This window comes from Sorex araneus, chromosome 9, assembly GCF_027595985.1.
Source record: "Sorex araneus isolate mSorAra2 chromosome 9, mSorAra2.pri, whole genome shotgun sequence".
Classification (NCBI taxonomy): Eukaryota; Metazoa; Chordata; class Mammalia; order Eulipotyphla; family Soricidae; genus Sorex; species Sorex araneus.
Window position 1 is genome coordinate 36,288,902 of NC_073310.1, and position 24,870 is coordinate 36,313,771.

Here is a 24,870-nt window from a genome sequence, read left to right on the forward strand (position 1 = left end):
TACTGGCCTTAGCATATGAATACACCATGGGAAGCTTGCAAGGCTGTCCCATGTGGGCAGGAAACTCAGTAGCTTGCTAGTTTCTCCCAGAGGGAGAAGTAGGTTATAAGATATCGCTTCTGGGAGCTTGTTTTTAAGTCTCTGGATGTTGGCCATGGATGGGATTACACACACCTGGGTTCCTCCGCTGGTAGCTGGTACCTTCATGTGTGAGGCCTGTCCGAACGTGTGGAGAGGGGCCTTGAGCATGGCTGTGGCTAGATTCTGGTGGTCTTCGGCTGCTGGGAGCTCTGCTCGGGGCGGGGAGGGAAGCTGGAGCCCATCCCCTCTGAGGGGCCCTGGGGAAGACAGCCAGGCATGAGGGCAAGAGTTTACAGAGATATACTTAAATTCACAAAATAAATGCAGATTCAGAATGAAAGGATGGGGAAAATAATATAAGCCAAGAGTAAATTAAAAAGTCAGGACAGTTATACTTATATCAGGACAAATAACAGAGAATTGAATGATAGCAGAAAGTAGAAAATACACAAAGATTAAAAGTCTGACTCACTGAACTGAGGCACTTAATTATATCAAAGGAAAGGAAATAGCAAGGGAAGAATTCATTCCATTTTCCATTTTCTTTGACAAGAGGGACAGATTTTGGATGCAATCACATTTTTAAATGCCTCTCTGTTCTCTGTGATTCTGTTTATGTTGTATACATCTGCATATATTTGTGTGTATATATACATGTATAAACATCCCTATAGCAAATATTATTTAATACATAATACTATCTACCCACCTGGCATAAAAATTTTATTCAAGATAACAAAAAATTACCTGTAGTTATAGCTCTGAAAATTTCAACTATAATATGTAAAAATACTTTAAAAGTGAAAGATATTATGAATATTTACCCTCCCAATATATCACATTTAAGGATGTTTCAACAAATCAACTGCAAAACAAGATTAGCTGTGGTATCACCACACATATCCTGCTCTAGGTTCCTTATGTTAATCATCTACTGGAGACCCCCTACCATATGATCTAAGCAGTCACCAGGGGTAAGTTCAGATAAATCAGCTTCTGTTATATGCAACAGAAGACCTAGCCCCCAAGGTGACTATGTACTAGATAGCTTTTCATAGCCTTTATAAGTGAGCTAAACAACACATATTGTGGTGAGTGGGTCTTCAAGCATATAGCTTGCGGTCAAACATTCGAACAAACATGTTGAGAAAGCCATTTTTCAAGAACCTGAGGACTAGGATATTTTTACAAGAGCAGGGATGCTGGGAATCTAACCTGGGTCTGCCATGTGCAAGGGAAATGTCCTACCCGCAGTGCTATTGCTCCAGCCCCAGGACTTGACATTCTTGGGGTAGGCTTGTGGTTTAATAATCAGTCTTCTGGATATCTCTAGTTATCTCCCCTAGTTGCCCTGGGTGCCATTAGTTTTGCCTTAAGGCCATGATGCAAGTAGATTGAAACCTAAGCATATATAAGCTCTGTGGAGTTACAATAAAGTAGCTTTTGCTCACATCTGTGTGTGTGTGTGTGTGTGTGTGTGTGTATTTTTCTCCCCTCTTCCTATCACTCTTGCATCCTTTCCTCGTGAACCCCTTTATCCAGTTCCTCGAGTCGGGACACATACCAAACTACTTAGTGAGCATTTCCCAGATGTGTTCTCTTTCTGCCCCCTTTTCATGTTTTCACTTCAATTTAAAGAAAACAACCTTGCAAACACTCTTCTGAAAGAACTGCAAAAAAGTCCATCTGTACATTTGCACACTGGGCACCAGTGATAGGTAATAGCTGAATATCTGTCTCCCTGGATCATACTAACTCTATGGCCAGGATATCTAGGTTATGGGAGGTCATAAAATGCACCCACCCGGTTTCTGAAGCCACTCCCCGGCGCCCTGCGCTCCCCATCTCCCGAACCGGCTTGTAACTGCGCACGTCCTTCAGGTACGAGGACCATCCCTCGGCCACGCCCTCCCGCCCCCCACTTCCCGCTGCCGTCTGCGTCCCCCGAGTTTCTGAAGCCACTCCCCGGCCGCCCTGCGCACCCCGTCTCCCGAACCGGCTTGTAACTGCGCACGTCCTTCAGGTACGAGGACCATCCCTCGGCCACGCCCTCCCGTCCCCCCATCAACAGGAAGACACTGGGGGCGTGGCCTTTGTCTTAGTGGGCGTGGTCTCAAAGTGGGCGTGGCTTCCTCTCAGAGCGGTGGCCGCTAAAGCGGCCGCAGTTATTCTTTGCTACCTCAGCTCAATCAGTACTGTGTATTCCTTTGAAAACTCACTTTTGCGATCTCAAACTCTTACGCAAAATTACCATTAGCTTAGGCTGACAGTATATAAGCTTTCAGTGAATAAGGGAAGTTTAGCACAATCGGAGCCCCTTCTTCCCACAAAAAGGAAGAGGAATAAATAACTACAAGTTTCAAACTCTATACTTCCGTGACAATATGAAAAAGCAGCGAAAATCCCCTCCGCCAAGAGAGGGGGAAGAAAAGATACCAGAAACCTCAACAGGCGATTCTCACATCTACGACCTCTCAGATAAACAATTCAGAGAGGAAATCTGGAGGAGAGTCGACCTACTCCAAGCAAATATGGAACAGACATCAAATAAATTAAGGGAGGAGATGAATGAAGCGCTGGAACGGTCTACCAAGAAAATACAGGAAGAAATGAGAGCAGAAATGAGGGCAGAAATTTCAAACCTTCGAACGGAAGTCTCACAAATAAAGGAATTGGTAGATGAAATAAAAATCTCACTGGATGCCCTCAACAGTAGAATGACTACAGCCGAAGACAGAATCAGTGATCTGGAAGATGAGCTGCAGAAAGCTTATAGACAACAACAAATCATGGCCAAAGACCTCAAAATGGCTATAGAGCGAATCAGAGCCCTGGGGGATGACGTCAAGAGGAACAACATAAGAATCATTGGAGTACCAGAACCGCAGGGAAGCAACCCCAATGAAAAAAACACAGTCAAAGATATCAATGCTAAGAAATTCCCAGAGCTGGAGAAGGCAGGCATCCAGATACAAGGAGTCCGAAGAGTACCAGCAAAAAGAGACCCGAATAAAAAGACCCCAAGGCATATCATAGTCAGAATGACGGATACCATGGATAGAGACACAATTCTGCAAGCAGCAAGGGCAAGGAAAGAAATCACATACAAAGGAGCACCCCTCAGATTTACGGCCGATCTGTCAGAAGAAACCCTCCGAGCCCGAAGACAATGGTGGGACATAGTGAAAAAACTCAACGAAATGAATGCCTCACCAAGAATACTATACCCGGCTAAACTCTCACTCAAACTCGAAGGAACCATACACTATTTCTCGGATAAACAACAGCTCAGGAACTTCATAGACTCAAAACCAATCTTGAAAGAAGGTCTAAAGGGGCTACTGTAAGACAAGGAGGAGCCCCATAAGAACAACAAATCCCACAGAAAGATGACACAAAACCCCATCACAATAATCTCTCTCAATGTCAATGGCCTAAATGCACCTATCAAGAGACACAGAGTGGCTAAATGGATCCGGAAATTAAACCCAACATTCTGTTGCCTGCAAGAAACACACCTGAACAAACAGAGTAAACATAGACTCAAAGTCAAAGGATGGAAAACAATCCTGCAAGCAAACAACCCCCTTAAAAAAGCTGGAGTGGCCATCCTGGTATCCGACAACATAGATTTCAGGATGAAAAAGATCAAAAGGGACAGCGAAGGTCATTTTCTGTTTATCAAGGGATATGTACAACAGGAAGAAATCACACTCTTAAACGTATATGCTCCTAACGAACGACCGGTTAAATATTTAAAACAACTCCTAACAGACTTCAAAGAAGACATCACTAACAGCACAATTGTAGTCGGAGACTTCAATACGGCCTTATCGCCTCTAGATAGATCCACAAGAACAAAACTCAACAAGGAAACACTGACTGAAAGAAGAAATTGAAGAGAGAGGCCTAATAGACCTATACAGGGCCTTACACCCCAAAAAGAAAGAATACACATTCTTTTCCAGTGCACATGGAACATTTTCTAAAATAGACCATGTACTGGGTCCCAGAACATACCTCAATAGAATTGGAAAAATAGAAATTGTATCAACCATCTTTTCAGACCACGATGCGCTGAAGATAGAAGCTAACCACTCACAAATATGGAAAATCAAATCAAACACCTGGAAATTAAACAATTCAATGTTGAACAATGAGTGGGTCAGGAAGGAAATCAAGGAAGAAATCAAAAGATACTTAGAAACAAATGAGAATGAAGACATGAGCTACCAAAACCTATGGGACGCAGCTAAAGCCGTGTTAAGGGGAAAATTTATAGCTCTCCAAGCATTCCTCAGGAAGGAAGAAAGGACCCACATAGATAGCTTGACTTCACGACTCAAGACCCTAGAAAAGGACCAGAAAAAGGTCTCCAAACCAGACCGAAGGAAAGAAATAATAAAAATTAGAGCAGAAATTAATGACATCGAAACCAAAAAAACAATCCGAAAAATCAATGAAACAAAGAGTTGGTTCTTTGAGAAAATAAATAAGATTGATAAACCGCTAGCAAGACTCACAAAGAAAGAAAGAGAGAAAACTTTAACAAATCGAATCAGAAATGAAAAGGGGGACATCATAACAGAAACCAGTGAGATTCAAAAGATCATTAGAGACTACTTTGAAGGTCTTTACGCCACAAAAAAAGGAGAACCTAAAAGAAATGGATGGATTCCTTGATTCCTACAATCTCCCAACACTGAAGAAAGAAGACCTGGAATACCTGAATAGACCCATCAATGTTAAGGAAATTGAAACTCTAATCAAAAACCTCCCCCAAAACAAAAGCCCAGGCCCAGATGGTTTCACTGGCGAATTCTTCCAAACATTTAAAGAAGACCTATTGCCTGTTTTCCTCAAACTTTTCAAGGAAATTGAAAAAACAGGAACTCTCCCAAACAGTTTCTATGAAGCACATATCTCCCTAATACCAAAAGCAAACAAAGACACCACTAAGAAAGAAAATTACAGACCAATTTCCCTGATGAACACCGATGCGAAGATCCTCAACAAAATACTAGCAAATAGGATCCAACAACTCATCAAAAAGATCATACATCACGACCAAGTGGGATTCATCCCAGGGAAGCAAGGATGGTTTAACATTCGGAAATCAATCAACATAATCCAGCATATCAACAAAAGTAAAGATAAAAACCATATGATCATATCAATAGATGCAGAGAAAGCATTTGACAAGATCCAACATCCTTTCATGATGAAAACCCTCGCCAAAATGGGGTTTGGAGGAACTTTCCTCAAGATAGTCGAAGCCATCTATCACAAGCCTACGGCAAGCATTATCCTCAACGGGGAAAAACTAAGGGCCTTTCCTCTGAGATCAGGCACAAGACAAGGATGCCCACTCTCACCACTCCTCTTCAATATAGTACTGGAAGTACTTGCGATAGCTATTAGACAAGAAAAAGAGATTAATGGCATCCAGATAGGAAAGGAAGAAATCAAACTCTCACTATTTGCAGACGACATGATACTATATCTAGAGAAGCCTAAAACCTCTACTAAGAAACTCTTAGAAACAATAGACTTATACAGTAAAGTTGCAGGCTACAAAATCAATACCCAAAAATCCATGGCCTTCATATATGCAAACAATGAGGCAGAGGAAAGGGACATGAAAAAAGCAATCCCATTCACAATCGTGCCCCAGAAAATCAAGTACCTCGGAATCAACTTAACCAAGGAAGTAAAAGACCTTTACAAAGAAAACTACAAAACGCTACTCCATGAAATCAAAGAGGACATGAGGAAATGGAAACATATACCCTGCTCGTGGATAGGGAGAATCAATGTTGTCAAAATGGCAATACTCCCTAAAGCATTATACAGATTCAATGCGATCCCTATAAGTATTCCCATGACATTCTTCAAAGAAATGGATCAAGCAATTCTAAAATTCATATGGACTAACAAACGTCCAAGGATAGCTAAAACAATTCTTGGGAAAAAGATGATGGGAGGCATCACCCTCCCCAACCTCAAACTTTACTACAAAGCAGTAACAATTAAAACAGCATGGTACTGGAACAAAGGCAGAGCCGTAGACCAATGGAACAGGGTGGAATATCCCTACACACAACCCCAAATGTATGATCATCTAATCTTTGATAAGGGAGCAAGAGAGGTGAAGTGGAGCAAGGAAAGCCTCTTTAACAAATGGTGCTGGCACAACTGGACAACCACATGCAAAAAAATGGGTTTAGACCTTGACCTGACACCATGCACAAAAGTCAGATCAAAATGGATTAAAGACCTCAACATTAGACCACAAACCATAAGGTACATTGAAGACAAGTTTGGCGAAACCCTCCACGATATTGAAGATAAAGGTATCTTCAAAGGTGACACGGAACTAAGCAATCTAGTAAAAACAGAGATCAACAAATGGGACTACATTAAACTAAAAAGCTTCTGCACCGCAAGAGATACAGTGACCAGAATACAAAGACTATCCACAGAATGGGAAAGGATATTTACACAATACCCATCAGATAAGGGGTTGATATCAATGGTATATAAAGCACTGGTTGAACTCTACAAGAAGAAAACATCCAACCCCATCAAAAAATGGGGGCGAAGAAATGAACAGAAACTTTACCAAGGAAGAAATACGAATGGCCAAAAGGCACATGAAAAAATGCTCTGCATCACTAATCATCAGAGAGATGCAGATCAAAACAACCATGACATACCACCTCACACCACAGAGATTAGCACACATCCAAAAGAACAAAAGCAACCGCTGTTGGAGAGGATGTGGGGAGAAAGGGACCCTTCTTCACTGCTGGTGGGAATGCTGACTGGTTCAGCCCTTCTGGAAAACAATATGGACGATTCTCAAAAAATTAGATATTGAATTCCCATTTGACCCAGCAATACCACTGCTGGGAATATATCCCAGAGAGGCAAAAAAGTATAATCGAAACAACATCTGCACATGTATGTTCATCGCAGCATTGTTTACAATAGCCAGAATCTGGAAAAAACCCGAATGCCCCAGAACAGATGACTGGTTGAGGAAACTTTGGTACATCTATACAATGGAATACTATGCAGCTGTTAGAAAAAAGGAGGTCAAGAATTTTGTAGTCAAGTGGATGGGCATGAAAAGTTTCATGCTGAGTGAAATGAGTCAGAAAGAGAGAGACAGACATAGAAAGATTGCACTCATCTATGGTATATAGAATAACAGAGTGGGAGACTAACACCTAAGAACTGTAGAAATAAGTACCAGGAGGTTGACTCCATGGCTTCGAGGCTGGCCTCACGTTCCGGGGAAAGGGCAACTCAGAGAAGCGATCACCAACTACATTGTAGTCGAAGGCCATGTGGGGGAAGGGAGTTGCGGGCTGAATGAGGGCTAGAGACTGAGCACAGCGGCCACTCAACACCTTTATTGCAAACCACAACAGCTAATTAGAGAGAGAGAACAGAAGGGAATGCCTTGCCACAGTGGCAGGGTGGGGTGGGGGGGGAGATGGGATTGGGGAGGGTGGGAGGGATGCTGGGGTTACGGGTGGTGGAGAATGGGCACTGGTGAAGGGATGGGTTCCCGAACTTTGTATGAGGGAAGTATAAGCACAAAAGTGTATAAATCTGTAACTGTACCCTCACGGTGATTCTCTATATAAAAATAAATAAATTTAAAAAAAAATGCACCCACCCAATTTTTAAATAATCTAATGAATGATATATGCCACCTTTTAATAGTAGGAGAGAAGCTGGGGTAAAAATTCAAACCAAGAGTGCATATCACATTTTCAAAGAAAGCAGTCATCATGGTTTGAGAGAATCCGATTTCTGATCCTTGCCAACAATATTGCTAGAAGGAATATTGTTTCCAAAGTGAGAAAACTAAGAAAACCTAAGGGCTAATGTGTAAGATTCTTGCTAACTTCAGGCAGGCTTGTTTTTGCCCAACTAGGGCACTGAAGTTGTGGTTATACTCTAACAATGTAATGACCTGAAGGAGTACTTGGCAGTGATTGTTACAAGATTTGGCTCAGATATGCAGCATGTGGCTCAGTAGAGCCCACCTCATTATTTTCTGATGTTTATTTTCTGAACCTTCTACTATAAAAAGCAAATGCTCTGAGGTGGTTTCTGCATGACTGCAGCTCACCACCAGAATGCTGATAGGTTATATTACATGTGTGTGGAAGGATTCACCTGGTTGACACGTTGTAACTGTGAAAGTGAAAGTGGAGAGCGGAAGGAAAGTGGAAGGTCCCAAGATGTCATAAATTCAATTGGACATTTAAAATCTCATCTGCATGAATTGTAGTCAGTCAAATAGAAAGTGGAAATGACCAGGAATAAGAATAAAATAAGACCAAAAAGGGGGCACAGGTCAGGTAACTTCTTCTGAACCATTATGAGACTTGTTACTGTTTTTAGTATATCAAATATGCCACTGGTAGCTTGCTAGGTTCTGCCATGCAGATGGGATACTCTCAGTAGCTTGCCAGGCATTCTGAGAGGGACGGAGGAATTTAACCTGGGTTGGCCGTGTGCAAGCCAAACACCCTACCCGCTGTGCTATCGCTCCAGTCCAATCTGTAAAATAAGAATAATAATATATGACTTACTGCAAAAGTTATGAGGAATAAATTAGACCATTTGCCTAATATGTTCTTTATGGAAATCAGCTTGACAAGTGTTTAAGAAAATGTTTTTATTGCAGTTGGCAAATCTGTATCTGAAGTTCCTTTCTGTCGGTGGTAGGTGACTATGTTCCAGTGTGGAAGTTTCTTCCTGTGTAGCTGCTATTGAATACATTCTACCTGACCAAGAATTTTTTACATGAAAAAGAATGCTGCAAGTATAATACTAGAATATAAAACTGCCTTCTGGAGGAGGTAGTTTTGGACAGTGGGAACTCAAATATTTTTGGCTATAAATCTAGTGAACCTAATTGTGTGGTACCAAGACATTTGGTTAGATTGTCAACTGCTGTTCTGGGATGCAGATCAGTTGTCATAGAAATTTTTATAGAACAAATAAAAGGAAAAATTAAAATACCTAGGCATGAAGCTAGCAGAGATGTAACAGATACTCTTTGCTTATGGTGTGAACTCTAAATGAACTGAAAATATTCTACTTTGGATATATGTAGACTTTATTTATTTTTCATTTATTTATTTATTTATTTAACAGAGAGGTTCAGCAATAATTGGAGGTGTTGATGCCTGGCTCTTTGCTCTGGCATTCCTTCTGGCAGTGAGTCAGGCAACCAAATTGCAGTGCCTGTAACTGAATAGAGCTGGACATGTGCAAGACTCCTTAGCATTTGTAATATCTCTGACCCAAAAGTGAAATGTAGTCATAATAAAATGAAAGGGCCCAGGAGAATGGTAGCAAGGATATAGCCTTAATAGATCAATCTTTCAGGACTTCACCTTACACATTCTTTAAAATGTTCTTTTTCAAAGTAAAACTATCACTATTAACAAATAACATGTGATACCTGAAGATCTCACACATACACAAACACACACATATATGATATTTAATTCATTTTTGTATTAACTTTTATGCCATAAAATACTATAAATAACCACAGCATTCCATAGAAAAAGAGAATAAGAAGGGGAGTGTATTTTTGAAAATAATAAAATAAGGTACTAAGAGTTTTGTGACTGAAACCTCCAGCTGTTATCAGAGTCAGGATGTTTTACTAATGACAGGTGAGACATGGTTATTACCTCCCCACATCTCACTGTACTTCTAAAAGCCCCACCAGTCATGTCCACAAACCATGTCCAGTGCCATGCAAGCTCATCTATCAGCCATGATCTAGAGGCCCATAAATAAATCTCCAGAAGATTTTTCCAGACACCTGTGCATGGGGGTACCCCAAGGCAGGGCAGATTCAGGGCTGGCTGACCCAAACAGAGTCCTGCAGGAGATTGCTCCCACACTCCAAAATTACCACCATGCCCCTTTTCATACTCCACTGTGTTGGGACCGAGCTCACCCAGAAATTAATCTGCTGAAAAAATCAGGTATGCAGGTTTTGTGACTAAAAATCTCCAGACGTTTTTTGGAATTGGGATTGGCTGCCTCCTCCCATCTCCCTATACTTCTGGAACCCCAAGCTGCCACCCAGTCAAAAATTTAACTCTGCTGTATCACTCCATTAAAAATTCTGGATTTCCTGGAGCAACACTCAAGCTCTGCAACACCAATAAACCAATACGAGCACACTAGATTGGATGGGATATAGTGTAGAAAGCCACCAATCTAGATGGACAAAACACAAACACAGAAGACAACCTGTAACAACATTTTTGTAACATATATATATACATATACAAGGAATTAGTGGCTCCACAGTGAGATAAAACTATTTTTCACTAACTTTCTTCTAAGAAAACTTTTAAAATCATCATGTTAACAAATTATTGATTACAAGCAATATGGAATAAATTATTGAGGACTTGCTATAGGGTCAATCTCAAGGGGTGGTTGGTTAAATTGGAGGCAATGGTGAAGGGAAGGTGTAATGGTAGTGTGATTGGTGTTGGAATGTTGAATGCCTGTAGCATCACAACTTTGTAAACCAGTGTTTATACAATGTATAAGGAGAAAATTTACATATGTGGGTCTTACCTATATTCCATGTAAACCCTAAAATATACAAACACTGCTTTAAATTTTACTAATGACAGGTGAGACATGGTTATTACCACAATGAGATCCAAGTATAAAGTAAAATATAATGTAATATACTTTAGATTTTCAACCAGAGTTAGAAAGACATATATGTAAATAAGAATAGTTGTTTTACTAAATTGTATTGGTTTTGATTTTCTTATTTACATAGGCCCAAGTCATATAATAATTACTAATAGGCTCTTGTTGATTTATTTTCTGTTCATTCTATTTGGCAGTTCTTAAAGTTTTGTTGAAATAAGCAATGTAAAGTAAATTTGTTATGTGCCTACGGATCCAGGTTGGGATTGGGAGGGAAACTGAGCATATAGGTGGAGAGAAGATCACGCTGGTGGTGTTGGAATACTAAATGCTTGAAACACTGTATAATGAACAACTTTGTAAATCATGGTGGTTTTAACAAAATTAATTTTAAAATAAAATAATGTGGTTTCCTGGCCTTTATTTTAAAGGCCACACCTGGAGGGGAGAAGTTACCATTACAATTTATGGGAGTGCTCAGAGGGTTTTGCAGTATTAAAGATAGAACCCAAAGTTTCCAACATGCGAGGCATGACCTCTACTATTTTTAAACTATATTCCAGATCTCTGACTTTAAACTATACTATCAAGATATAGTAATAGACACAATGTGGGTTTGGAATAAAATTGACAGCCCAGAAATTCTCAGTAATATGGACAACTTCTGCAAAACTATCAAGAGAATAAAGTTCCAGGAGGAAAGTTTCTTAATAAATCGTGCTGGGAAAATTGGGCAGTCTCAAAGAGTGAAATTGAACCAACTGCTCTGTCTGAAACTTTTCTACTTTAAAATATTTGTTGTTGTTGTTGTAATTATTATTATTATTATTATTATTATTACGGGAATTACACCCAGTTTTGTTCAGGTACTAGTTCTGGCACTGTGCTAAGAGTTTGCTCCTGGCAAAACTTCATGCTCTGTTGGGGATCAGTTAGGGTCTCTTGCATGCAAAGCATGACCCTAGCCAACCCCTGTAGCCTTTCTATTTAATCAATTAATTAATTAGTTTGCTTGTTTGTTTTTGTTTTTTTGGGTCACATCTGGCAATGCTTAAGGGTTATTCCTGGCTCTGCACTCAGGATTTGCTCCTAGTGGTGCTCAGGGAACCATATGGAATGCTGGGGATTGGGTCCAACTCACTATACTATTGCTTTGTTCCCAATCTTTCTATTTTTATAAGGACAGCAAAAACTCTCTAAAAATCTCTTCAGTGATTTCTGATTAAGGGTGTCTGACAGAGAATGGTAGCTGTTTTTTCAACATTCAATTTCCCATACTCCTCAATAACAGAAACCAATTTTATTTTAGGGTGTCACCAGCTCAGCTAAAAACTACATTTCTCAGTCTCTCTTGCCATTAGTGGTTGTCAGTGAGATGACATTGAAGTTATTGTGTATTTTCAGCTCCTTGAGAACTGAGTGGCAAATGTTTTGTTTTCCTCTCTCTTTTATTACCTCCTCCACTCCTCCAGCCTTCAGAATGATTCTTGCAATGTGGCATCAAGTCTGGCATTTGAGCAAACTTCCTCAATAATAGACAGTAGTCAACCATTAGAAACATTTTTGCCCTGTCCCAATTTTTTTTCAGAACACAGTGAAAAATAGCTACACTGGATGCTGCTTCAAGTATTTGTCTCATTTTTGACTAATTTTGATGTAAACTAATTCTAAACTTTGAGAACGGTTAAGCCAAGCAAAGTTTTTTCTAGAAATTTTCGACCTTCAGTATTGCAGACTGGTTGACAGGAAAACTCAATGGTATTTAAATGAAGGAATGAATTGGTATAAGTAATGCTCAAATTAGTTTTTGTTAAGTTTTTAAAAATATGTAGATAACAATTTACTAGCATTCAAATGTTTTAGTTTAGGTTAGGTTTGGAGAAACTACCAACTATATCAAAATAACATATTTGGACTGGAGTGATAGCACAGTGGTTAGGGCATTTACCTTGCACTCAGCCAACCCAGGTTCTATTCTTCTGTCCCTCTCGAGAGCCCAGCAAGCTACCGAGAGTATCCCACCCACACTCCAGAGCCTGGCAAGCTCCCCGTGGTGTATTCGACATGCCAAAAACAGTAACAACAAAGTCTCACAAAGGAGACATTACTGGTGCCCGCTCGAGCAAATTGATGAACAGGAGGACAGTGTGACAGTGCTAAACATATTTGGTATGATGGGATTAGGGTTAAAAAAAAAGTCACCCTGCATGTACTATTTTGAAGTCACAGAGAGAGCAGCATTGTGGCATTACTATTTTTATGTAAAGTTGACAAATTTCCTAGGGTAATCACAAATTAACCAGATCTTATCAGAGGTGCTTGTTTTAGATCCTTTATATTCTCATTCTAATTTCCTTTTGAAATTCTCAGGTTCTTGAGAACTCAATGTTGTTTCCAGAGGTCTCTTTGGAGTGTCATTTGACCCTATTCCACAAGGCTGCTGCCACTCCTCTAAGGAATTGTTTCAAGCTGTGAAACCCATCTCATAGGGAATGATTTCCCCTCTCTTGTCTCAGCTGGAAAACTACTCAGCATGCCCTGTGAATATTTTTGAAGTTTTAGAGCCTAGTGAGGATCACATTTTCTGCTTGTATCTTGCAATGATACACACTTTTAATACCTTCCATGGTGTTCTGCATTTTCCCTCTTTTATCTTAGGCCACTCAGCTTTGCAATCCTTTATTTTTTTATTATTATTTTTTAATTAGTGAATCACCGTGAGGGTACAGTGACAGATTTACACATTTTCATGCTTGTGTTTCCCTCGTATAATGTTCGAGCACCCATCCCTCCACCAGTGTCCATTTTCCGTCAACAATGAACCCAGTATCCCTCCCACCCCCCAATTCCATCCCCCCACCCAACCCCGCTCTGTGGCAGGGTATTACCTTTTGTTCTCTCTCTCCTTTTGGATGCTGTGGTTTGCAATAGGGGTATTGAGTGGCCATCGTGTTCAGTATCTAGTCTACTTTCAGCATGCATCTCCCTTCCCGAGCGGGATCTACATCCACATTTCACTTGGTGTTCCCTTCTCTATCTGAGCTGCCTTTTTCCCCAGCATGTAAGGCTAACTTCCAAGCCATGAAGCCAACCTCCTGGTACTTATTTCTAGTATTCTTGGGTGTTAGTCCCCTACTCTATTATTTGATATTCCACAGATGAGTGCAATCTTTCTATGTCCATCTCTCTCTTTCTGACTCATTTCACTTAGCATGATGCTTTCCATGTTGATCCACTTATATGTAAAGGTCATGACTTCATATTTTCTAACAGCTGCATAGTATTCCATTGTATAGATGTACCAAAGTTTCTTTAACCAGTTGTCTGTTCTCGGGCACTCAGGTTTTTTCCATATCCTGGCTATTGTAAACAGTGATGCAATGAACATATAACTGCAGATGTCATTTCAACTATACTTTTTTGCTTCTCCAGGATATATTCCTAGCAGTGGTATTGCTGGGTCAAATGGGAGTTCTAGAGGCCCCACATAAACTTGGAGGAGCACCTGAGAGTGAGGAAGTATTCTAGAATAGGAGCAAGGCTACCATCATCAATTTAGATTCCCCCCCGCAGCAAGAGGGAATAGGGATAGACAACTAGAAGGGTCCAACTCTATACTTCCATAATAATATGAAGAAACAGCAAAATTCCCCTACACAAAGAGAGGATGAAGAAAAGATTCAGAAACCTCAGCAAGGGTTACCCACATATACGACCTCTCAGATACAGAATTCAGAGAGGAAATCTTGAAGATGGTTGACATACTCAAAGCATCCATGGAACAGACATCTAATAAATTAAGGGAGGATATGAATGAAGCATTGGAACGGCCCCCCAAGAAAATGCAGGAAGAAATGAGAGCAGAAATTTCAAAGCTACATGCAGAAGCTTTGCAATCCTTTAACTTCCTGCTTCCTATATCCTTCTTTCTCGAAAACTTGCAGGTTCCTTTTAGAAAGTTAACTCCTCAATGCTGTCTTCTGAAGTTCATTCACTAACCCTTGAAATATATAGAAAGCTCAGTCTTCAGATAAGCTATGTATGATCAAGTTATCTATTCACTGTTTGCTCTTGAACTCTGATAGCAGAATGGAATTTGGGCAGCAGATCTAGCACTTTTCATCTAGACTTGGCATTAATAATTTAAAGGTAAGTACTTCCAGTGACCTTGGCATAACTATAGTAAAGCTTTCCTGAGATTTAAGAGCATCTATTAATTTTTCTTCCCAACAATGTCTAAAAGGCCTATTTTTGGAGAGATTCTCTTTGTCCTAAGGTTGAATCCTTACCTCAGCTGAACTGTTGGAAAATTATGCCTTTTAGTTCAAGGTCAAGCTATGGATTCATAAACCCCTGCGTTCTGTATATTTACTAAGACTTTTTGCGATGTTTTCCAAAGCACTGTGTGTGTATCTTTTTTTCTACAGTTATAGAAGCTGACCATGGGCAAAATTGTCAAAGTTGATGAGGACCAATAAAGTTCCAGATGGATGTGCCTCAGGCCAAAACCACACACCTTGGTAAGAAATGCTAGAAGTTAAATAAATGCTCACTTGTAAAAATAAAAAGTTTCATGACTCTGAAGAGTCTTAAAGTAATCAGACTCAAAGCTGTGTGTATAATGAAGCCCACAAGCAATCTCTTGTGCTCTGACCTCAACTAAGGACTAATCACATGTTATTTTAGTCTGATTCTTAGGTTTTTTTACCCAATATAATGAGTGCTGAAAACAGTGGGTTTTTCTCGAAATCAAATGTAGATTCAATTAAAAAACAGAGCAAAACAAAAAAAAAAAACCAACAAAAAACCCACAACAACCGCCCCCCCCAAAATCTATATAGGGTGTGCTATAGACTTAAGGTTTATATTTTTCCAAAATTTAAGTGTTGAAACCTAATCTTTAGTGTGATTTTGTTACAACTTAGTGCCATGAGAGTTGAGTCCTCATAAGTGGGATTAGTGCCATTCTAAAAGGGGTCTTCCCAGAATGCTCCTTCACTTTTTGGGAATATGAAGACAGAGTGCAAATCAGTGCTCTGTGAACTGGGAAGCTGTTCCACCAAACACTGAGTTCTGTTTGCCATTGAAGTTTTCTGACCTCCAATAAGTGAAAAAGAAAATTTATTGCTTATCAATATTGTATCCCAATCTACAATTTTCTCTTATAACATTCAGAATAAAGACAATACATACGAGAAAAAGACTAGCAAAATAGTAGTAAAGTCATTTTTAGAATAGTTCATAGATTGGTGGCACTTAAAAAATATACACTATATTACAAGGATCCACAGGTGAAAATCATGTAAATGGTGGTGGTGGCGGGAGGCATTAAATGACGTTAGGTAGCCAATGAGGAGAATGCGAGGATGGAGGGCACAGGAAGAAAATACGGTTGTAAATTGGGAAAAAGTTGAAAAACACCACACTAGAACACTGCAGTCCCCATTCCAAATTAAGGTGCAGGCCTCTCTAGCACCATTTGACAGAAAGAAGAAAATCTCCCTGGAGGCTGCAAGCAGTCAGAATCCAAAGGAAAAAGAAAGAGGAAGGAAGTATCCCAAACATGCTTTATGTCCCAAACTTTACCAAGGGAACACTTTCCTTGGGGAAGGAAGCTATAGATTCAAATAGGTTAAATAATATGTCCAATATCACAGCGTTAAGTAGTATTAATAATTGAATTTTAACCTGGCTGAAAAAAATCTAATTCCACTCTACCATTGGTGCCTCTAAGAAGTAGCCAACATCTTCCTTGTTAATACACATTCTGTTCCTTATACACACTAGTCTTTATATATCTGCCAATACACCTTATTTATTTAAAGCACTACTGATTTCACTACTGGACAGAGATTATGACTCTGCTATTTTTGAATTGCCAGACAATGAATTCATGACCCATAGTAGGAATACAATACATGCTTGTGGAACTCAAAAGGAAAGAACTGCCATCATTAGAAGAAATTCAAGTTTGTTCCTATTTTGAGTACAATTGTTAAATAAAAATTATTCTCTAATAAAGAGACTTAAAACAACAATTTTATTTTATTTGTCATGTTGTGGTTTCCTGGAAGAATTGTTTCTGCTATTTAGGCTTCTTTTGTTTTGGGGGCCACAGCCAGCTGTGCTTAGGGCTTGCTTCTGGTTTTGTGCTCAAGGATCACTACTGGTGGAACTCTGGGGACCATATATGGTGCCAGGGTTTAAACTCAGGTAGACCATGTGCAAGGCAGATACCCAACGTACTGTACCATCACTCTGATCACAATTAGGCTATTATTGTTTGGAGTGTCTCATTTAGTTGTAGTTTTATATTGGCTATAGTCAGTTGAGGGCTAACTGGACTCAAGTAGTTCTCTCAAGTGCCTCTCAATTGATGCTGGTTATTGTTTGAATGGGAGAACACCTAGGAATGCCAGTGGGACTGTTTCCTCTTCAGTATGATGTGCTCAGGATAATTAGACTTTTTCTATAAAGTCTAACTTCTAAATATTAATCTGAAAGAACCAGGTGGGATATGTATAATACTTTCTGTCCTATTTCTGGAAGTCACACAGCCTGCAGAGTCACTTATGCTGAATTTTATTCCTGTAAATTAGTAACTTCATACAGTTCACTTAAGATGAGGAGACACAGACCCTACCTTTCAAAAGAAGGAATGTCAAGTTATTTATGGATCAGTTTTAATCCATCAGTTTTAATCAGATGCATATAATTTCTATTAGAATTTACTCTCCTCTTTTCCCTTTTACCTCCTTATAAGTAATCTATAATTAATCTCCTGTGTGTTCTTTTCCTTGATGAACTAATTAAACCATCAATTCTTAACTGATTTCATGAATCCTGACAAATAAATATATTGTGTAAGAGAGTTAATACAGGGATTAAGGCTCTTGCCTTCCTTACAAACAACTCAGGTTCAGTGTCCAGCACTGCAGATGGCCCCACTGCTAGGTGTGATACCTGCATACAGAGTCATGAATAAGCCCTGAGTACTATTAGGTATGACCTCAAACAACAACTGTATCACTGTCATCCCATTGTTCATCGATTTGCTCGACCAGGTGCCAGTAAAGTCTCCATTGGCACCTGTCATTTTCAGGGTCAGGGGAATGAAACCCATTATTGCTACTATTTTTGGCATGTCAAATACGCCATGGGTAGCTTGCCAGGTTCTGCCATGCATGATTCTGCTTCGTTCTCTTCTGGGAGCTTTGTTTTATAGTCTCTTGATCTTGGCCATTAATGAGATTACATGGTGCCAGGGTGGGGGTGGGGGATTGTGGGCATGACTGCCAAGCTACTGGAAAACTGGGGATCTGGATGCAGGTGGCCCAGTCCCAATCTGAATGGGTTTGGAAATCTCAGCCACAGGTCCCACATACCTGGGTTCTTCTGCTGGTTCCTTCATGCATAAGGCTCGTCTGAGCATGTGGAGAGTGGCCCTGGGCATGCCTGTGGCTGAGTTCTGGAGGTTTTCAGCTGCCGGAGCTCTGCTTGGGGCGGGGAGGGAAACTCAACCTGCCCCCACTCTGAGGGGCCCGGTGAAGACAGCCTGGTGTGGGGGCAGGAGATTCTGCCAAACAACAACAACAAAAATAAATATATTCCATTATAAAAGTATTTTTATTTTAGGGGGTATGGTGTTGCTAGCAGGACAACTTGTACCTGTAGGGCGAGTGCATCAGCAGCCTGATGGTGCCTTCAAACTTCCTGATACCCCAAAATTGCTGCTATGCCTTTAGCCAGACCCCAATAACTTTGAGCCATGTTTACCAAGAAATTAAAGGGCCAAAAGTTAGGGATGTGAGAGTTACACCCAGAAAGCACCTCTGGCTCAGCTATACAAGCTCACTTATTAGCCTTATTTCAGAGATTCATAAATCTCCAAATAGATCAAAAGCTGCAGTTAGGACCGGCAGTGCTGCGTGTTATGGCTGAGCTTCAGGCAAGCGGATGCGCCCCGGAGTGCATATGCCAGTAGTTTATTTTTTCTGGAAAAGATGGAAACAAGGGCCATGATCTAGAGACACACAAAAGAATCTCTGAATCGAGCAGCTCTAAAATCTTATGATATAATCATCATATGTTGATTCACTTATCTGTAATTATAGACATCATATGATTTTTGACACAAAAAGATATTCTTCACAAAGCTTGACTCTTGAAAGTCATATTATTCAAGCTATTCAGTTTTAGATGAAAAGAAAGATCTTTATAAAATAATTTTTTAATGTAGGAGTACTGCTATTTATTCAGTCATTGATTAAGCTGGTTGAATCGGGCATAAACTCCACATTACATTTTTTATTCACAATGTTAATTTTATTTTATTATTATTTTTAACCACTATGATATGCAGTTGTAAAACTTTCCTGTTTGAGTTTCAGTCATACAATGATTGATCATTCAACCTCCACCAGTGCACATCTTCCACCAGCAAGGTCCCCAGTATCTGCTCCCCCCCTGTATCCGACCCTTCCCCCTGCCTCTATGGCAGACAATTTCCCCCACACTCTCTTTTGTATTGCTTGTTCTGAATAGCATAAGATGTTATGTGACCATGAAGCAGCTGTGTACTCCTGGAATTCTAAAACTTTAGGAATTAGGGTCTGGAGAAATCTCTGCTGCAAGCTGCTCAGTTCAGATATTCTTGTGTGTGTCTCTAGATCTTGGCCACTAAGGACTTAAGTAGCAGCCGGAGACAGTTTGTGGGTGTGACCTTCAGAGTCTCATGGTGTGACCTCCAGGGTCCCAGGGGATGATAGGGACCAGCCCATTCCCTATCTCTTGAGGCCTGGAGTTTGTCACCACTGAACCCACATACCTGCATTTCTCATTGGGTTCTGGGAAGTTGGCAGCCGTGGCGCTTTTTAGGGGGCAGGTGGAAGGCTGAAATGAAGCCTGAACTTCTGCCTGCTGCTTTACCATCCCAAGTGAGGGTTGCCTCTGGTTGATATCACTTGGGCCAATTCCAAACAGGAGACATAGCTCCAACCAGAGGAAAAGTGCCCCCTCCACCACCTATGGCTTCTAGCAGCCTCCGAATCTGATCTGTGTCATATTAAGGGCCCATACCACAGCTCCTAAAGCAATAGATCTGCTCAACAGATTACATGCTGCTTACAGTTATTCTTCTTGTCATTCTGTGAGGACAAGCAGATAAGACCAAGTGCAACCTCTAGTTACTCGCTTACCACCTTCACCCCCAACACAGTAAGAACATTAGAAAGTCAATGGGGAAAACGTAGAAAACTACCAAGCTCAATGAGTGAAAACAATATCACAGAAGACAAAGGCAATACCAGTAAATCCTCAGTGCCTTTAATGACACTATGATGAGGATGTTCAATGAATTCAAGGAAACGATACCACAGGTGATTAGCAATGCACAAGAAAGTTTAAGAGTCAAAATGAAAAGGCTATTACAGTCAGAAATTACAGAAATGAAGAACATGCTTGGTGGTATAAAAATGTCATTAGAAGCACTGAACAGCAGAATAACAGAAACTGAGCAAAACACTGAGGAACTCCAAGATAAGAAGGAAGAAACTTCTAGTAAACAGAAAGCGGAAAATAGTATGAAAGGGGATGAACTGTATATTAGAGGACTATGGGGTGAGTTCAAGAGGAACCATATAAGATTTATTGGAGTCCCTGAGGAACAGGAACACAAATGTGAAGAAACAACAGTTAAAGAAATCATTGATAAGAAGTGCCTGGAGTTGAGTATTACAGGCACTGAGATCTAAGAGGTTTGAAGGGTTCCAGTGAAAATAGACCCAACTAAGAAAACTCCTGTTGTACTTAAAATGACAAAATCCAGAAATAGTAACAGAATAGTGAAAGTAGAAAGATCAAAAAAGGAATTTACATATGAAGAAAAACCCATAAGATATTCAGTAAATCTGTTGGATGAGACTTTTCTTTACAAGCTAGAAAAATATGAAAAAACTCAATATACTAAGCACCTAACCAAGAGTACTCTATCCAGCTAGATTATCATTGAAATTTGACAGAATTATACAGAAGTTAATGGGTAGGCAACAGTTCAAGGAATTCATAGCCTTGAAACCAGTTTTGCAAGAAGCATTAAAAGAGCTCCCTTAAAGAACAGAAGACACTCTCCATCATGTGCTATTGAAAATGATACTCAAGGTTCAAACATACAGCAATTAATCATCACAAATTGGATTTCATTAATTTATTTTCTAGTTATTCTACTTGCCATTCTTTTACTTTTTTTCCACCAAATAATAAGAAATAAATTTGTTATATTCCTGCCAAGGGGAAAAAAGAAGCCTCATTTATAACAGAGAAGACATAATGATTACTGCAATAAGGTTGAAGTACAAAATAAAATTTAATACAATATTTTTGTTGCCAAATTTGAAAACTTAATTATGCAAATGAGAATAGGCAGTATAGTATATTGTATTAAATGATTTGAATTTCCTTATTTTTCCTTATTTTTCACAGGTTAAAATAATATAACAATTAATCACTACAAATTAATTTTTGTTGATTGATCTTCTGGTAATTCCATTTGTCATTTCTTTAAGTGTCGTTGGGTCAAGCCATATGAAATGCATTTATTATATGCCAAGAGGGGATGTCAGGAACCCTGTGGATACTAAACTTGTATGTGAGCAACAATTCTATTATAAAAAACTTTGTAAATTACTGTTTCTTAATTAAAAATAAATAAATAAATAAATAAATAAATAAATAAATAAATAAAAAGTAGGAAAATCTCTGGGGGAAACATCATTTACCTAAAGAGTAACAGATGGCTCAAGCTTATAAGAAGCTATGCAAACATAACTAGGAAGCTAGATTCTGTTTCTATGCATACAGCAGGCCAATAAAAGAAAACAAACATTTAATAACCTGTGCTGAATGAGATAACAAGAAAAAGAACCACAGTCATAAGAACAGGACTTTGTGTGAGCTGGGAGAACCCAGAGAAAATACTAATTTTAAAAGAATTTGATACATATTTATTATATTCCCATTTGATAATATTTAATCTTTATTTTATTACTGGTGACTCACTGAAGACAGACACTGAAGTAAAAGAGAACTCTTTAAAATTTCACACACTTGAGTTTTGAGTTTAGTTCTAGGACTTTGACGCTTATCTACTATATGTCTGTGATGAAGCTGCTTGAATTCTGAGGTGCAATTTTCTCATCTACAAAATGACACTGACAAAAGTCTGCTATCCTGATATTTGTGAAGGTAGGTGTCTGGGATTTATTTGAAAGGGAATGTGAGGTATGTGGACTGCTCAGGGCTCATGGGAACCACTCACAGCAATTTTTTGCTGTTTGGTTGAAACTAAAGTCTAAAGATATGGTTTTGTTTCAATTTTGCAGTTACATTTAGGAACTCCGGTGCCAAGGATCACTAAGGCCACTTGAACAAGTGCTTAGCCTCTCCAGGGGCATACCTGGCAATGCATGGGAAACCTTGTGTGCCAGGGATCAAAGCCCAGTTGGGTGCATGTAGCATGTGCACCCTAACCTCTGAATTATCTCCCTGCCCTTGTAATTGATTTTTTGACGGTGGCTATTTTCATGTTTTACTGGATTTTATGTAAGTGATTTATCATGCATTATCTTTACCGATGGAAATAAGATGAGTTAAATGAGACCTGCTATGCAGCTACAATAACTACCAGTGATCCTATAGGAGCTCTGGAGCTGAGAAGACTCTTTGAAGTTATCTTGCCTAAATAAAAGGGTCAGTCATGGGCCTGATATTTTATGTGGGTTCTTCTTTCAGGAAAACTATGGGAAAACCTTGGTTTAGATGTCTCTCCTTATTTTAAGCAGATTCACTGAGAGATGAATGATAATTATCAGCAGGTTATAAAGATAAGTGTTTTGCAGTAAGGAGATATCCTTCAGTTATAGTACCCTACATTAGAATATCTATTAGAATATGCACAGCTTCAATCCTCTGACTCAGTCAAGGTCTGTAGCTCTGTCGTCCTGTTGTTCATCTATTTGCTTGAGTGGGCACCAGTAACGTCTCCATTGTGACACTTGTTACTGTTTTTGGCATATCGAATATTCCATGGGTAGCTTGTCAGGATCTGCTGTGTGGGTGGGATACTCTTGGTAGCTTGCTGGGCTCTCCAAGAGGGATGGAGGAATTGAACCTAGGTTAGCCGTGTGCAAGGGAAACGCCCTACCTGCTGTGCTATTGCTCCAGCCCCAGTCGAGGTCTACTCATTTTAAATCCTCTTCCAAGTCAGAAGAAAAATATAGAATTATTGCATTCATTTGTGGTATATAAAATATAGAGAGAGTAGAAAAAGAATATCTATGTCTAGGGAAAAGAAGGGTTAGGAGGACTGGTCAATGTTTGGAACTAACCACAGGTGTGTGTGGGACTGAGGGTAGGTAAGATAGAGAAGAGAACAGTATAACAATAATAGCTGGGAATGATCATGCTGGACAAGATATGAGGGTTAAAAATTGGTAAGGGATATTCTGATAACCTTTCACTATCAATATTACAAACCACAATGCCCAAAAGAAGGAGAGAGAGAAGGAGAGAGGGAGAGAGAGAGGGGGGAGAGGAGAGGAGAGGAGAGAGAGAGAGAGAGAGAGAGAGAGAGAGAGAGAGAGAGAGAGAGAGAGAGAGAGAGAGAGAGAAGAAAAGTGCCTGCCATAGAGGCAGGCAGGGGCAGTGGGGGGGGGGGTAGGGGGTGATGAGAGGGAACCTGGGGACACTGGTGCTGGGAAATGTACACCGGTGGAGGGATGGGTGTTGGAATACTGTATGACTGAAGTCCAATCATGAACAGCTTTGTAATGGTTTATCTCATAGTGTTTCAATAAAAAAGTTGAAAAACCTGGTAAAAATTTCAAAGAGAAAGTTTTAAAATCCATTATTATAGCTGGAGACTTAAAAATCTCTTATTGGTAATAAGGTATCCTATAGGAAATGTATAAACATACAGTTGAAACAAATGACACCATCAATCAGCTGAATCTGATTTTTGATAGCAGTTTTGAATTTTTTTGTTGATATTTGTGAGTGCTTTTTACATCCTGGCCATATACTATGCAGCTGCAAGGAATGATGAAATCATGCATTTTGGTGCAACCTGGTTGGAACTGGGAGATAGCATGCTGAGTGAAGTAAGCCCAAAGAAGAAAGGCAAACATAGGATGCTCTCACTTACCTAGTTATACAATGCTAAATGAGGAAATATAATGTAGTAAAGAGGGGGTATCTATTTTATCCAGCACAGGACTGTGAATTCTTCTTCAGCTTTTCTGCTTCACTAAAAGAGACATGGTTTGACCTTGAGGGAGGATGTTCACATTTGGGCATCTAACCCAGGCAACTTATAATTAATTCTCCAGATCTTTCAGCAAGCAAAGTAATCTTTCTTTTGCCAGAGAAAGTAGATTTTCCTTGCCTAAAACTGTACAAAGCATCATCTAAAAGAAGAGCTTTGCAATATAATATAAACTCTTTCAACTCAGTATTGTTAGGCCAATAACAGGGTCAGGCCTCAACATAAACTCAATATGAAAGGACAACTTTATTTTCAAGAAAATAGCCATAACTGACAGGAGTTACTGGCATAATGAATCTGATCAATCAGAAAGGAGAGAATATTTGTTAAAGGAGATTTTTGAGATTTTTAGAGTAGGGTGGTAAGTAAGCAGGGAGAGAGTGAAGATATAGCAACATTAAATGAGAAGTATTTGCAAAATTAAAGCCATTTTATATTTCATTTTATTAAAGAGATTTGTTGGAGAAAAGTCATTTAAAGTTATATTGAGGGGTATGTGCAATTATGCCTGGGTGCTGCACCCCACAAAGATGACAAAATATTTGGCATAAAGAGTACATATGAGGAGAACATGATTTAGGATCATTAGCTGAAAAAGATGAAGGGAATAATAGAGTTTATTTAGACAAAACTCCTTGTTTTGGAGTAGAAATTGGTTCAGTGAATAAGTAATTAAAATAAAATTAAACTAGCTCACTCACAGTTTAATATTATTCATCATTTATAAAATATTTTCACTGTATCACTATATC

The 24,870-nt window shown here is 39.4% G+C and overlaps 1 protein-coding gene across 1 annotated transcript in view; it reads right to left on the reverse strand.

Moving 5' to 3' along the window:
* Positions 1 to 24,870, reverse strand: part of LOC129398792 (uncharacterized) — a 59,363-nt gene that overhangs the window by 6,697 nt on the left and 27,796 nt on the right. The window contains exon 3 of the mRNA XM_055117875.1: positions 175 to 338. Coding sequence (XP_054973850.1) covers positions 175 to 338 — 164 coding nt within the window. The remainder of the gene's footprint in view (positions 1 to 174; positions 339 to 24,870) is intronic.